Source organism: Miscanthus floridulus, chromosome 6 (genome assembly GCF_019320115.1).
Source record: "Miscanthus floridulus cultivar M001 chromosome 6, ASM1932011v1, whole genome shotgun sequence".
Taxonomy (NCBI): Eukaryota; Viridiplantae; Streptophyta; class Magnoliopsida; order Poales; family Poaceae; genus Miscanthus; species Miscanthus floridulus.
This window is the reverse complement of record NC_089585.1, coordinates 138,855,965-138,868,037: the sequence shown is the minus strand read 5'-3', so window position 1 is coordinate 138,868,037 and position 12,073 is coordinate 138,855,965. Positions and strand designations below refer to the sequence as shown.

Sequence of the window (12,073 nt, the reverse complement as noted above, 5' to 3'; positions counted from 1 at the left end):
AATGGTTGCAAAGGGGAAAAGAGGAGTGGGTTGGTGGTGTAATTGATGTGTAGGGCTGTTGAAGATATTTTCGACGTTTCACACACACGTTGCTTGACCTTGATGGATATACTATGCCATGGCTTGGTTTAAGAGTTCGACATAGTTTTAATGCGATTTCACAATATATACCATTTTATGTGTCCATCTCTTTTATGGCATAGTATAGTCTGTCAAAAACACTTTCACGTCTAATTTTGCAAGGCAACCATGCATATCTTTCATAATTGATTTTATGTAGAATATATTCACAAAATACTTGACACTTATAATTTTTCTGCAAGCATTTTGTATAATTTATATGTTTTAAAGCTAGATAATTTAAAATTGTTGATGTTTGTAATTTTTAGGATTTCACTAAATTATGTCATAAGTGACATATTTTCATGACCTGAGGAGTACAGAGCAGCAGTTTCGTACTATTGGTGTATCTGGTTTGAGAAATAACATGAAACAAGAATCTATTAGGAAACACCGACGAACAATGTACTAATAATAATAAATCAAGCGAAAGTCATGACACCAGGAAGTCTTCTATTTAAAAGAGAATTTAACACTAGGGAGGAGCTCAGTAGAATCTTGCTTATTTAGCGTATGTATTTGAAATTCAATTCGTGCCCAAGGCCCAAGGGATGTATGTATGCATTTAGGTCCGTGGTGTTTATTGTATTCATGCTTCAAGTCAATGGCATCGTAACGTGAAGGCAAACGTGACGCAAGCAAAATGCAAATGGCGGACTTGGGGCGGCCCTTGGACCAACGAAAAGTCCAACAACCCTGATGGGCCCCCTGGCTGCTACACGGACGAGTCGCAGGCTCGCAGCCAGCCCGAGAGATGCGCACAGGATGACAGCAGGCGGCTGCATCCGCGATGCAAAAAACCGTCTAGGTTCTCTTGTGCTGGGAAAGTGGGAAATACTAAAAATACGACCATTCGAAGATAGCGCAAGTATACATTATAAAACCACCTAATATTTGTATGAGTCTTCCATCACAGTTTTAACCATTAGACCTATAATTATTTATATTTAAACTGTACTGCGTAGCAATACTTGCAATGCCGTTGATTCTATGTGCTTCCCAGTTTTTTTTTCTTTTGTGATGTTGCAGCTCCTTTGGTTGTAACTTGCTGTTCTCTCGAGCCAGTTCCACTCATTGCGGGTTTGTATTGAACTCTGATTCTTCTTAATGAAATACATGCTTTGAAAAAGAAAATGCCGTTGAGTCGTGGAAATTCAACGGGAACAAACGGCCCTGAAGGGGGGAAATGAAGAAAACTAGCGTTCATTCGCTCATAGTACATCAAAATCCAACGGGCTCACGCAGAAATGGTCAGTACTTGGGCTTCGGAGCAGGCCACTACATCGGTGTGCAGTGTGCTGCCTGAAACTTGACCCATCTGGCCATCCCAAGGGCCACTTGACCCTTTGAAGCATTGCCGTGACAGTCTGCCGGTCGGCCGTGCTGGGCTCAACCGCCCAGCATGAGAGCATACCAACTGGTAGACGACGCCCCTACTGACAGCTGAAAGATCATCGTCCAGATCGGGATCTTCTGCCGTTCAGAGCTCAGGCTCCCAGCTCCCTACAGGGTCGTCTTCTGCCATTGGCAGAGCTGACATTCTGATTGCATTCCCTTCAAACAGCTTTTCGGAGAGCAGGAGGAAGAGCACTGTCGCTTTGATGGATGTGCATTACGGTACAGGCAACCAAGAAAGAAAAAAAGCACAAACAGGTTAATTCAGCTAGATTTACAAACGCGAAATCACATCACATTTGAACCATCGATGTACTATAAGTTAGTCTGAGCCACACTAATGCTGCTTCTCACATCTCCCGACGAATATACCCTCTATATATTGCTGCTGCATGTAAACGGGCCGTGGTACAAAAACTAATGCGTGATACATGATCCATTCATCGATGATTCGATGTCAAAGAGGACAAAAGAAAGAAAGAACGAACATGAACAGATGCACAACAAGTCCGCACACTACCAGGGCTTGAGGTCGCTCTCGAGTCCGGCGTCCCAGTCGAGCACCTTCTCCCCGGGCTGCAGGAACACGCCCTCGCCGTGCGGCAGCTTGCGCGCCAGCCCGTTGAGCACCTGGTGGAAGGCGTCCCCGGGCCTGGCGGGCTGGTGGAACAGCAGCGCCTGCTTCACCGAGTCCCGCGCCAGAAGGCGCTGCCTCTGGAGTATGTCGGTGAGCGGGATGGAGGTGAGGATGGAGTCGAGCCGCGGCACGTCGCGCTCCGCCACGAACACGCTGATGTCCTCCCAGGGGATGGCGTCCGCGAACGGGAGCACGATGTCGTCGGCGATGATGACGGGGATGCACCCGAACACCACCGCCTCCACCAGCCGGGGGCTCCACGGCGCCCACCCCAGCGGGCACAGGCAGAAGATGGCGCGCTGCATGTCCTCGTAGTACGTGGACGGGTGCTCCGTCGAGATGTCGAACAGCGGGTTGTCCTTGAAGTTCTCCCACACCGACGCGCGCGCGCCCCTGGCGTAGTACCCGCCCTCGGGGTCGTTGCCCATGTCGTAGAAGAGGCCACGGAAGTAGACGAAGATGGAGCGCGGCGTCCCGGGGCTGATGAGGTGCGCCTGCATCTTGTGCGGGTCGGCGTAGGGTGGCACGGTGATGGACCCGTCCTGCAGGCACACGTGGTTCCGCTGCCCGAACGTCTGCACCAGCGTCGCGCGACGGAGCAGCGGCAGGATGCCACGCTCCATGGCGCGCTCCTCCTGGTAGTGGAAGCACGCGCCGAAGTCGTGCGGGGTGAGGAAGAAGTGGTCGGCGCCGTCCGTCCGGTTCCAGAACGGCCACGTCGTCGCCACGTACCGGATCGCGCTCCGCATGATCCGCGGCGCACGGAACGGCAGCGGGAAACCCTGCGGCGTCAGGTCGCAGGTCGTGTACACGGGCGTGTAGAACCAGTCGGCCTCCTCAGGGTCCAGCGTCCGCACCGCGCTCGACAGCAGGAACTGGTGCATGAAGATCTCCGCCGCGAACATGTGGTGCAGGCACCGGCTGTCCTTGTCCAGCAGCATCTTGTTGTACTTGCGCGGCATCTCGTACACGAACACCTTCAGCTTCCCCACGGGGTCGTCGTCCAGCACGCCCACCGCGTTCCCTGCCATGGCAAAGCATCGTTCGTTCGCTTGTTCATTCACGCCACATTAGAAGAAATCAAATCAATTTGGGCAGGTTTGTTCTTCTCTCTCACACAAGGGAAAAAAAAGGATGCAATTCTACCTTCATCCCTAGTCATCAAAATTTCTCTTAAGTTTGATCAACTCTATAGAAATCGTGATAAAATAGATATTGCTGTGAAAATATATCATATAGACAAAATTTCTCACAAGGAAAAAAAGGATGCAATTCTGCCTGAAATGTGCAGGAAGATAGGATCTAAGCATAACCAGTTTCAGTACTGCTACTAACCTGAGTTCAAATTCAGAATGGATATATAAAAGGTGGAATGTGATTATAGTAACCATTCCAGTACTAGTAGGGCATAAAAAGACACGAGTACCGCTGAGTACAAATCTTGTTGGAGTTGTTGCTTTCACATCACGTGGAGAAATGAAATAAATTTGGACAGGTTTGTTCTTCACTAGTCATCAAAATTTCTCTAAAGTGTGATCAAGCTTATAGAAATCGAGATAAAATAAGTATACTATCAAAATATATCTTATGGTGGACCAGATGATACTTATTTGATATATAAACATTCATATTTTTTAAAAATGATCAAAACAACGTTAGAATTGCATTCTTCTTCGGATCAAAGGGGGGCTACAGTCAATTAATGAATTCATATAGCTGTTATCATCGGTGCAATGCGCCCTGAAATGTGCAGAGAGATGGGATCTCTGCAGAACCAGTTTCAGTGCTACTACTAAACTGGAGTTCAGAACTTCAGATTCAAAATGGATATATAAAGAGTTTTTTGGATTGCTACCATTACAATTTTACAAGTTTGGAGAAACGCTATTACTATTCGTCTATTTGAAACATGCCATTACGATTTTTTTCCAGCTTGAATTGTGCCATTTTCTACGTATTCGACAGCGTCGGGCCCACGCACAGGTGACTAAAGGTCAACGTATTCTCGTATGTCCAAAAATACCCCCGTTGTATCTCTCCCTTCACTCACTGACGTGTGGGCCCCACACGTCAGCTTCTTCTTCAAACTCCAGCCGGCCGTGACTAGCTCGGCTACGGCAAAGCCCATGGGGGAGCCGGCCCTCCTTGCGCTGGACCCCTTCGCGCACCTCCCCTTCCTAATTTCAGGCGCCTGTCGACGGCGACAGTTTCGCGTTTGAGGTCTGGACCTGAACGTCGACTTCGATCTGGAGGACCGAAGGTGGCGTCCGCCGAGAGGTGGCCCGCGCAGCCTACCGCAGTGTTGCGTCCCCTACCGCGTCACTTTCCCCACGCGGCGCGCGCGGACCCCGAGGCGTGCTACAGAGCTGGGACCCCACGTTTGTCAACCCCTGCACCTGGTTCCACTTCCACGTCACCTGCGTCCGCCGGGAGGTGGCCCCTCGCAGCCGCTGAGGCTGCGCACGTACAATTCCTGGTGGCGCGGCCTGGGGCGGCACACGGCTGGACCTGCGGGCACCGTGTCCTGGCCTGCGGGCGGCGCGGCCTGGGGCGAACAGGAGGCGGCGGGGTGGCTTGGGGAGGTGCGGCCCCGGGGGCAGCAGCCGCCGGCGTCGGGCAGGCTCCCGGTGGAGCTTGGTCTGAAGCATAGAAGAGACTAGAGAATGAAGAACAAGCTGACGTGTGGGGCTCAACGTGAGTGAGTGGACTGAGAGAGAAGCAGGAGGGGTATTTTAGACATACGAGAATACGTTGACTCTTAGTCACCTGTGCGTGGGCCCGTAATGGTAGCAATAAAAAAAACCATATATAAAAGGTGGAATGTGATTATACTAGTAACCACTACAGTACCAGGGCATAAAAAGACATGAGTACCGGTACCGCTGCTTACAACAAATCACGGATCCCTTTCGGCTGTCCACTAACCACAAAAATTTGAACTTTAATCACGGATCCCTTTGGTGTCTACTTTAATGATACGCTATTCTCATCCCCTCCCTTCTTTATCGGTACACACAGATCTGGTTGTTAGCATGTCCGGTTTTCAAGGGGAAAACCGTTTGAAGGCGCTAGTGGTCAGTTCAGTTGAGCGAGTGGATGGCCACCGCTCAATCTAGCTGCCACTTACATCCCAGGCCCCGTTCGTATGCCCTTAAACCCGATTTGATCCGTTTCTTTTTTCATCCGAAATAGTATTTTTCTCTAAAAAAATTCTCTCACAAATTCCTCCAAACCATCTAAATTCCTCCAGAACCATACCAACCGAACACCTCCAATTGTTTATGGTTGTATCACAACAGTTCCAGCTCTTGCATTGCAATGCCCTCAAATCAAAAGGAAGGGGGAAAAAGAATGCTCTTGCATTGCAGTCAGTGGAATGCAAATTGTACAAGTTAGACTGACTCCAACGGAGTACCCAAACCCAAAAATAAGTCTTGTACAATGCTTTTGCCTATCAAAAAGTGGCTCCAACGGATGACCCATCCACGCGACGCACTTTGCCTGCCCCGGCCAAGCGAAATGCAAAAAGCGTCGCTCTCTCCTCGCAACGCAAATCTCGGCCGCACGCGATGGAGAAGCCGGACCGCTGCCGGAGCTTGAAGCTGTCGGAGCGTCGCGCCCTCTGTCGCTGAAGTCGCCGTCGCGCGTCGTAGTGCTCTGCTTCCCCCCCTTCTTCCCGCCCCTGCCCTGCTTCCCCGCTCCACTCCCTCCCTCTCACGCCGAGCACCACAGCTGAAGCCCGAGGCGCGGCCACCCTGCGCCCGGGCCCAGCCCCTTCCTGCCCGCCCGGCGCTGACGAGCCTCCGCGGGCTCCACCTTCGCCGCCACCGAAGCCGGGGGCTGCCGTCACAGCCGCGCCCTCCGGATCCGAAGCTGAGGCGCGGAGGGATGAGGACCGGGGGCCGCCGGCGTGGTTCGCCGCCCTGGTCGCCGTCAGCCTCTACATCGTCGTGCGGTCCGCCGCCACCTTCCTCTTCTTCTCCCTGCTCCCCTGCTTCTCCCTCCCTTCAATCCGCGCCGAGGCAATAGCGCCGTCGAGCGCTCTCCCTTCCCCCTCTCCCCTTGCAGCACCCGCCGGGGCTAACCGCCGCCCCACCCGAGCCCATAGGGGAGCCGGCCGTGGTGCAGGGGGGGAGGGGGGCTGGCCGCGTCCGCGACGAGCGCCATGGCGTCGGTGGCCGTCCGTTGCGCCGCCGTCTTGGAGGAGCCGCCCGGACGGAGGTTTTGGGTTCGCTGTTGTTGGAGAAGGAAGTTTTTGGTCCGTGACCCTTGCCTGTGCGGGACTCAAATCCTCGGATAGGTCTCGTGTTTGCCTTCCCACCGTTGGAGACAGGTCTTAGGCGCCACACTACAGCGGTTGTCCCCACAGGAGTCGCCAATTCTGCATGCTGTTACTCGTTCGAGAAACGAATTCTGGAAGGTGCTGCTTCATCCTAGCTTGAAGCAGCGCTATGGATGCGTGGCTGGGAAGAAGATGGTACAGAGCTAGAGATCTGAAGTTCTGAACCGTGATGCACACTGATAGTTACTGCTCTCCTGCTCCTGCTACAGTACAAGCTTCGCTTCACCTACCAACCGATCTCTTCCGCAAAGCAACAAGCATGCATTGCTTGATGCAGTAGGAGACGGAAGCATTTACTCCTACTGAGTACGTACAGAGTATAGCGGCTACTAGCTATACGATTTGCAGGTACAGGCGTACAGCTGTGTACTGTACAGCTGGTGCCAGGCAGAGCGGCCACACGGTGGGTCACAGGGCGCGAGCCGCACACACGCGGCTACCGTTAGAGACAGCCACAGCAACCACGGTTGCTCGATCCCAGAAGGAGAGGCTGCCAATTCCAATTCCAATTCCCAAGCCGCGTGCAGACCAGGCGGAACGGGGCGCGGCGCGGCAGCGAGCACGAGACCCGGGGCGGGGCCATGAACTGTCGGGCGGCGGCGGCACGAGGCAAGGCACAGGCAGGCAGCGCGATCAATTCGGGCGCGGATCGCGCCGGCATTGCGGTCGGGAGGAGCTCGCGCGGCCAAATCTGAATCTCGTGGTGGGCCGGAGGGGGGATGGCGGGGAGGGCTCGGCTGGTGTACGAGTTCCGGCGGCGAGCCTTGCGATTCCGCGGACGAATTCGGAATGGAAGAGCAGGAGGAGGCAGAGGAGGGCACGCACCTGAGATCCTGCTGGGCTTGTGATGCTGCTGCAGCGGCGCCGCCACGACACAGGTGGCGACGAGCAGGACGGCGGCGGCGGCGGCGGCGGCGCACGGCCCCATTGGACTTGATCCTGATTCTGCTGCTGCAGGCCCCCGAGAGTAGCAGGGAGAGCGGCCTGATCCGACCCCCTGTCGCTGCCGACTGAGGAGCTGCTGCTCTGCTGCTGGCTACTCGCTCGCTTGCTTGCTTGAGCGGCCCTCCTCTGCTCTGTTTGTGTTTGTTTCTCCGCTGCGGCTGCGTGGGCGGTAGGCTGTCGCCGTCAGGGCCTGATGACCCCGGGAGGGAGACTAGGGATGAGGTGAGGCGAGGCTAGTCAAGGGCGCGGCGGTGGCGAGCCAATGGCAATGGGGGAGAATTGGGGCGCGGAATCTGGTGCTGCTGATGCGCTCCGCTTCGCTCGCACGCAGCACTGACGGCAGCCAGCAGGGCGGGGGAGGGAGAGGGAGGAAGAAACCAAAGAAAAAAGGAGAGGGCGGACGGCGGGGATGCCTGTACTGTCAAGTTACAGTTACTACTAGTACAACATGGATGGCCTTCGGGCGCTGCACGCGGCGGGTGGCGTGACGCAGAAACAAGACAGGCCGGCCCTTGGAAGGCAAAAGAGGGGGGCGACCGAGTCCGGGTCCGGGTGCGGTGTTGTGCGGGTCCAATTGCTTGCTCGCACAAGCGTCATGCGTGGTTGGTTTGTGGAGACTTGTCTCTGCTCTCCTTCGCTTATAATTACGGGGGAATTACTTGCCCAACTTGTACCACTAATCATGTGCCTAATGCTGTGCCATTGTGTAGCCAAGGCAGCCTACATGGCTGCAATAATAGTGTGTTGTCGCCACTGTTTTTTTTTTTGGGAACAAGATGAGCATAGAGAAGAGATTGCCGGAATTCTTCTAATGAAATCATGTACAAAATTCTCAATTTGTTACAGAGACGGCGTGTGCGCTGCTGAAGGAAGGCGATAGAAGGATCTTGGACAGCAAGTCTCCCATGGTGAAAAGCTGGTTAGAGGGTTTCTCGAAGCGAATTACTAATTAATTATTAAACACCTGGACGTGGAGGACGTTTCGTAGCTGAGCCTGCACGTCTCCAGTGTTGTCGTTTCTGTTTAGTTATGTATATAGGCGTTTGTGTTCGTTCTGTTGGTTGCTGCTTGGCATCGTGCCAATATTGTAAGCTGGTAATATAATCCCAGCAGTGTGTGGATTGGTTATAAACACGTTCTGTTGCTTTCTTAAAAACCAGGGTTTTACCTCCGTCAAAACAATAGCAGGACATGTTTGCTAATATATACTCGTATTAGAGGGCTAAAGGCCATACCAACGTCGTAACCCTAATGGACTCCTAACTATGATTTGGAGGCAGTGGGGAAAGTTTTTTAGATGAAACACTAGCGATATCATGTTATTGAGAACTTAGATCATGTTTGGATCCACCTAACTAACCAACTATTAGTTGTGTTAGTTAGAAAAAAATCAGTTAATAACTAATTGTTAGCTGAACGGTAGGTAAGATATTAGCTGAGCTTATTATTAACTGAGGATCTAAATAGATCACCAGCTAATTTTTACCAGCTAATATACTCATGTATTGCCCAAAAGGTTGGCAGCACGTGTTCCCCTTTTCTTTGAAAATGTGATTGATGATTGATTCGATTGATTACATTACTGTTGGCGTCCTTGAATCACGCAGGCACGTGGGCCACGGCGCGGAGGCGTGCCAGTGCGGATCACCTGCTCCCTACTCTCCCTCTCCCACGTACAGCCTGCCTAGCTGTAAAGATGTCACAGAAGAGATGGCCAGCCAAGGCACCGTGCAGAGCACAAGCTCGCCACAAACAACACAGTTATGGCTGAAAAACAACCTAAAATAATGTTCTGCCTGATTTATTATTATAAAAAAATATTATTTTAGTTAAAAAAATAAACTGAAATATACGGATTATATGAGAAACGAAGATGACAGAAGGGAGTGGGCAGCTAGGGGTGGTTGGCCTGCTTTTATAATCTTTTTTTTAATGAAAAGCCTGCTCATTATATCACAGCTCCATCAGATAATAAGCTGCTGCCAACACCACCTTGGTGACGGGGTTTAGTTACTTAGGTCCTATTTAGATCCTACACGTTCCAAAGTTTAGGCACTAAACTTTAGACCACTTAAGCTTATGAGACTCTAATCATATGATCTATAGTCAACTTCATAGAAAGAGCATTAGTTCCTTGGATCATAAAATTTGAGCCAAAGTGATTTAAAGTTTAACGTTTATCTTTAGAGCAGCTCCACAGGAGCACCCGAACCGCAGTTGTCAGATCAGAAGTCGAATTGAACTTGGGCAGACCAGTCGAACGTTCCTGTAAAATAATTAGTCTTGTACACGCGTGAGAAGAGAGAGTTTTGCGTGGCTGCGAGAGGGACGGAGAGAATTTTTTTAAGTACCACGAATCGATGCTTGTATTGGAGCAATCGCTCTGGTTTCGTTTGGTTTCCACGGTTCGCTCTAGCACTACGGGTGCCCTTACCTAGTCAACAACTAAACGTTTTCATAGGATCCAACTACGGTCTTATTTCGTTGGTTTGTTTATAAACGAGCTAGACAGTAATAGAGGTAAAACTTAGACCGTTACCTTTAAGCATGCGAGTCACGTCGGATCGTGGCAGCATGGCATGATACGGAGTACTTTTCTCCCCTTAGCACAACTACGATCTATGGTCTACCGGTTCATCTTTGTGTCGTGCCAGTTCAAATGCGACCGAGGCGAAGACAGCGGGGATGAGGAACGCTTGTGTGGAAACCTCCTCCGATCCCTCGTCCCGCTAGGAAGCTTGTTTCTCGTGGCATTCAGGTGACGTTTGGGTCGATGCTTTAGTGGGTCGTTGGTGTTGTTTTATTTTGGTGGTGGTCTGTTGTCACCTCGTGAGTGTTTGAGGTTTTCTTTTCGTTTTTTTATTGTATTTGGCTCCTTCTCGATCCATATAAGCCCGGCATACTCCTCTCGATGGCTTTGCTTTTCAAAAAAGAAAAGGAACGCTTCTCTCACCTGCCCACGGTGCGTGCGGTCTGCGGTGCCCCACACCCATGCATCATCGGCCATGTTGGCTTCGCTGAAAAGCATATGTTTGATGGTTGGTTTCTGACCGACTGACTGGTGCTGGTTTGTTGTGAGAGAAAAATACTGTTGGCTAACTGATTTGGATTGACTAAAACCAACAATCGAACAAGCTAATAGCTGAAAGTATTATTCGCTGAATTATCGTGAAAGAAAAATAATTTTTCTTCACTAAAAACAGTACGGCTCGTGAGAGCCGCGAACAGGATCATGTCGGTACGTCCGGGCTCTCGCCATTAACCAACCCATTAACCAACACCCATGTGCTAATGCCTATTCCCCGTACAGCACGCACGACACTTATATTATAAAACCCAACCGCAAAAGAGAAACCGCCTCGTGTTCCACCATTCATTTTCCTAGTCACGTGTAGGAGTATATATCCTTTCAGCTCAAAGCTGTGTCACGTTTCTACTATCTTTTTCTTTTTATATAAAATCGTCTGCTCACTTTCCCGTCAGCTGAAAACCTCTTGTCACGGGGCCGTTTCGTACCGTTTCAGTGAAATAACAGTATTTTTCTCTTACAATAAATCAGCATCCACGTCAGCCGTTTTTTCAACCAGTCGAACAGGGCCTACATTTACAACGGCTTAAAAGTAGCAACACCGGGGCGTCAATAAGTCGTAACCAAATGGCGAAATAGCAGTGGAATTTTTCATGTCAAAATAAGTAAAACCGGTTCTTATAAAATTTCTATATGATTTTTGTAAAATTCTTGTGCTCAAAGGAGACCTAGATGCGTGCTTCTTTTTCTCGGTGACTAATCGGACATTGCCCTACGTTTTGTTGTGTTGGCGTTGACGATGACGACAAGGTGGCATAAAACACACACAAGCTAGGGCGGTCAAACGCTGATGGGATATATCTCAGTGCGTCAGCAACAGTGTAAATTACATATGGGCATATATGGCCTTGTTTAGTTCGCGAAATTTGGATTTTGGGGCTACTGTAGCACCTTCGTTTTTATTTGACAAATAGTGTCCAAACATTGACTAATTAGGCTTAAAACGTTCGTCTCGCAATTTCCCACCAAACTGTGCAATTAGTTTTTCTTTTCGTCTACATTTAATGCTCCATATACGGGCCGCAAACATTCGATGTGACAGATACTGTAGCAACTTTTTGGATTTGATATGCCATACGAAGAAGCTTTTCTAGAACGGCATAAATAAAGTCTGGGGAAATTAAGTGTAGTAGGTTAAGGCTGATGAAGACACAGAACGACGCGACGACATGAACATCTCCTCAGTCTCTGAATGTGCAACGACAGAATTAAATACAGTAGGCTACAAAAATGTCCATCACAGTAGATGGAGAGGTCAGAGGTGACAATTCTTCGTTGATCCTCTAGTGCGCTTATTAACGGCGTTTTAGAACCCGTCAAGACTGTGACCGGACAACAAATCACTGGTACGATCGGCATGTGGAGTCAAGAACCTGACGCACGTAAATGGACTTTGGAACAGCATAGCTTCCGCAAGTCGAGAACAGTGATAGAATAGATTGGTCCACATTAGTACAGTTAATTACAGTGGTTGAAAAAAATTAAAACAGATACGACATTTCACAAACAGATAAGTGTCGTGGAAATGCGTATGTTGCGTTGGATT

The 12,073-nt window shown here is 50.3% G+C and overlaps 1 protein-coding gene across 1 annotated transcript; it reads right to left on the bottom strand.

Moving 5' to 3' along the window:
• Window positions 1–1,872: 1,872 nt before the first annotated feature.
• On the bottom strand, window positions 1,873–7,750 carry LOC136457117 (probable glucuronosyltransferase Os01g0926400). Its single transcript, XM_066457162.1, has 2 exons — window positions 7,320–7,750; window positions 1,873–3,176 (listed from the first exon to the last, which is right to left on the bottom strand). The coding sequence occupies exons 1-2, from the start codon at window positions 7,420–7,422 to the stop codon at window positions 2,032–2,034; spliced, it is 1,248 nt and encodes a 415-aa protein (XP_066313259.1). The 5' UTR covers window positions 7,423–7,750; the 3' UTR covers window positions 1,873–2,031.
• Between the last annotated feature and the right edge of the window lie 4,323 nt (window positions 7,751–12,073).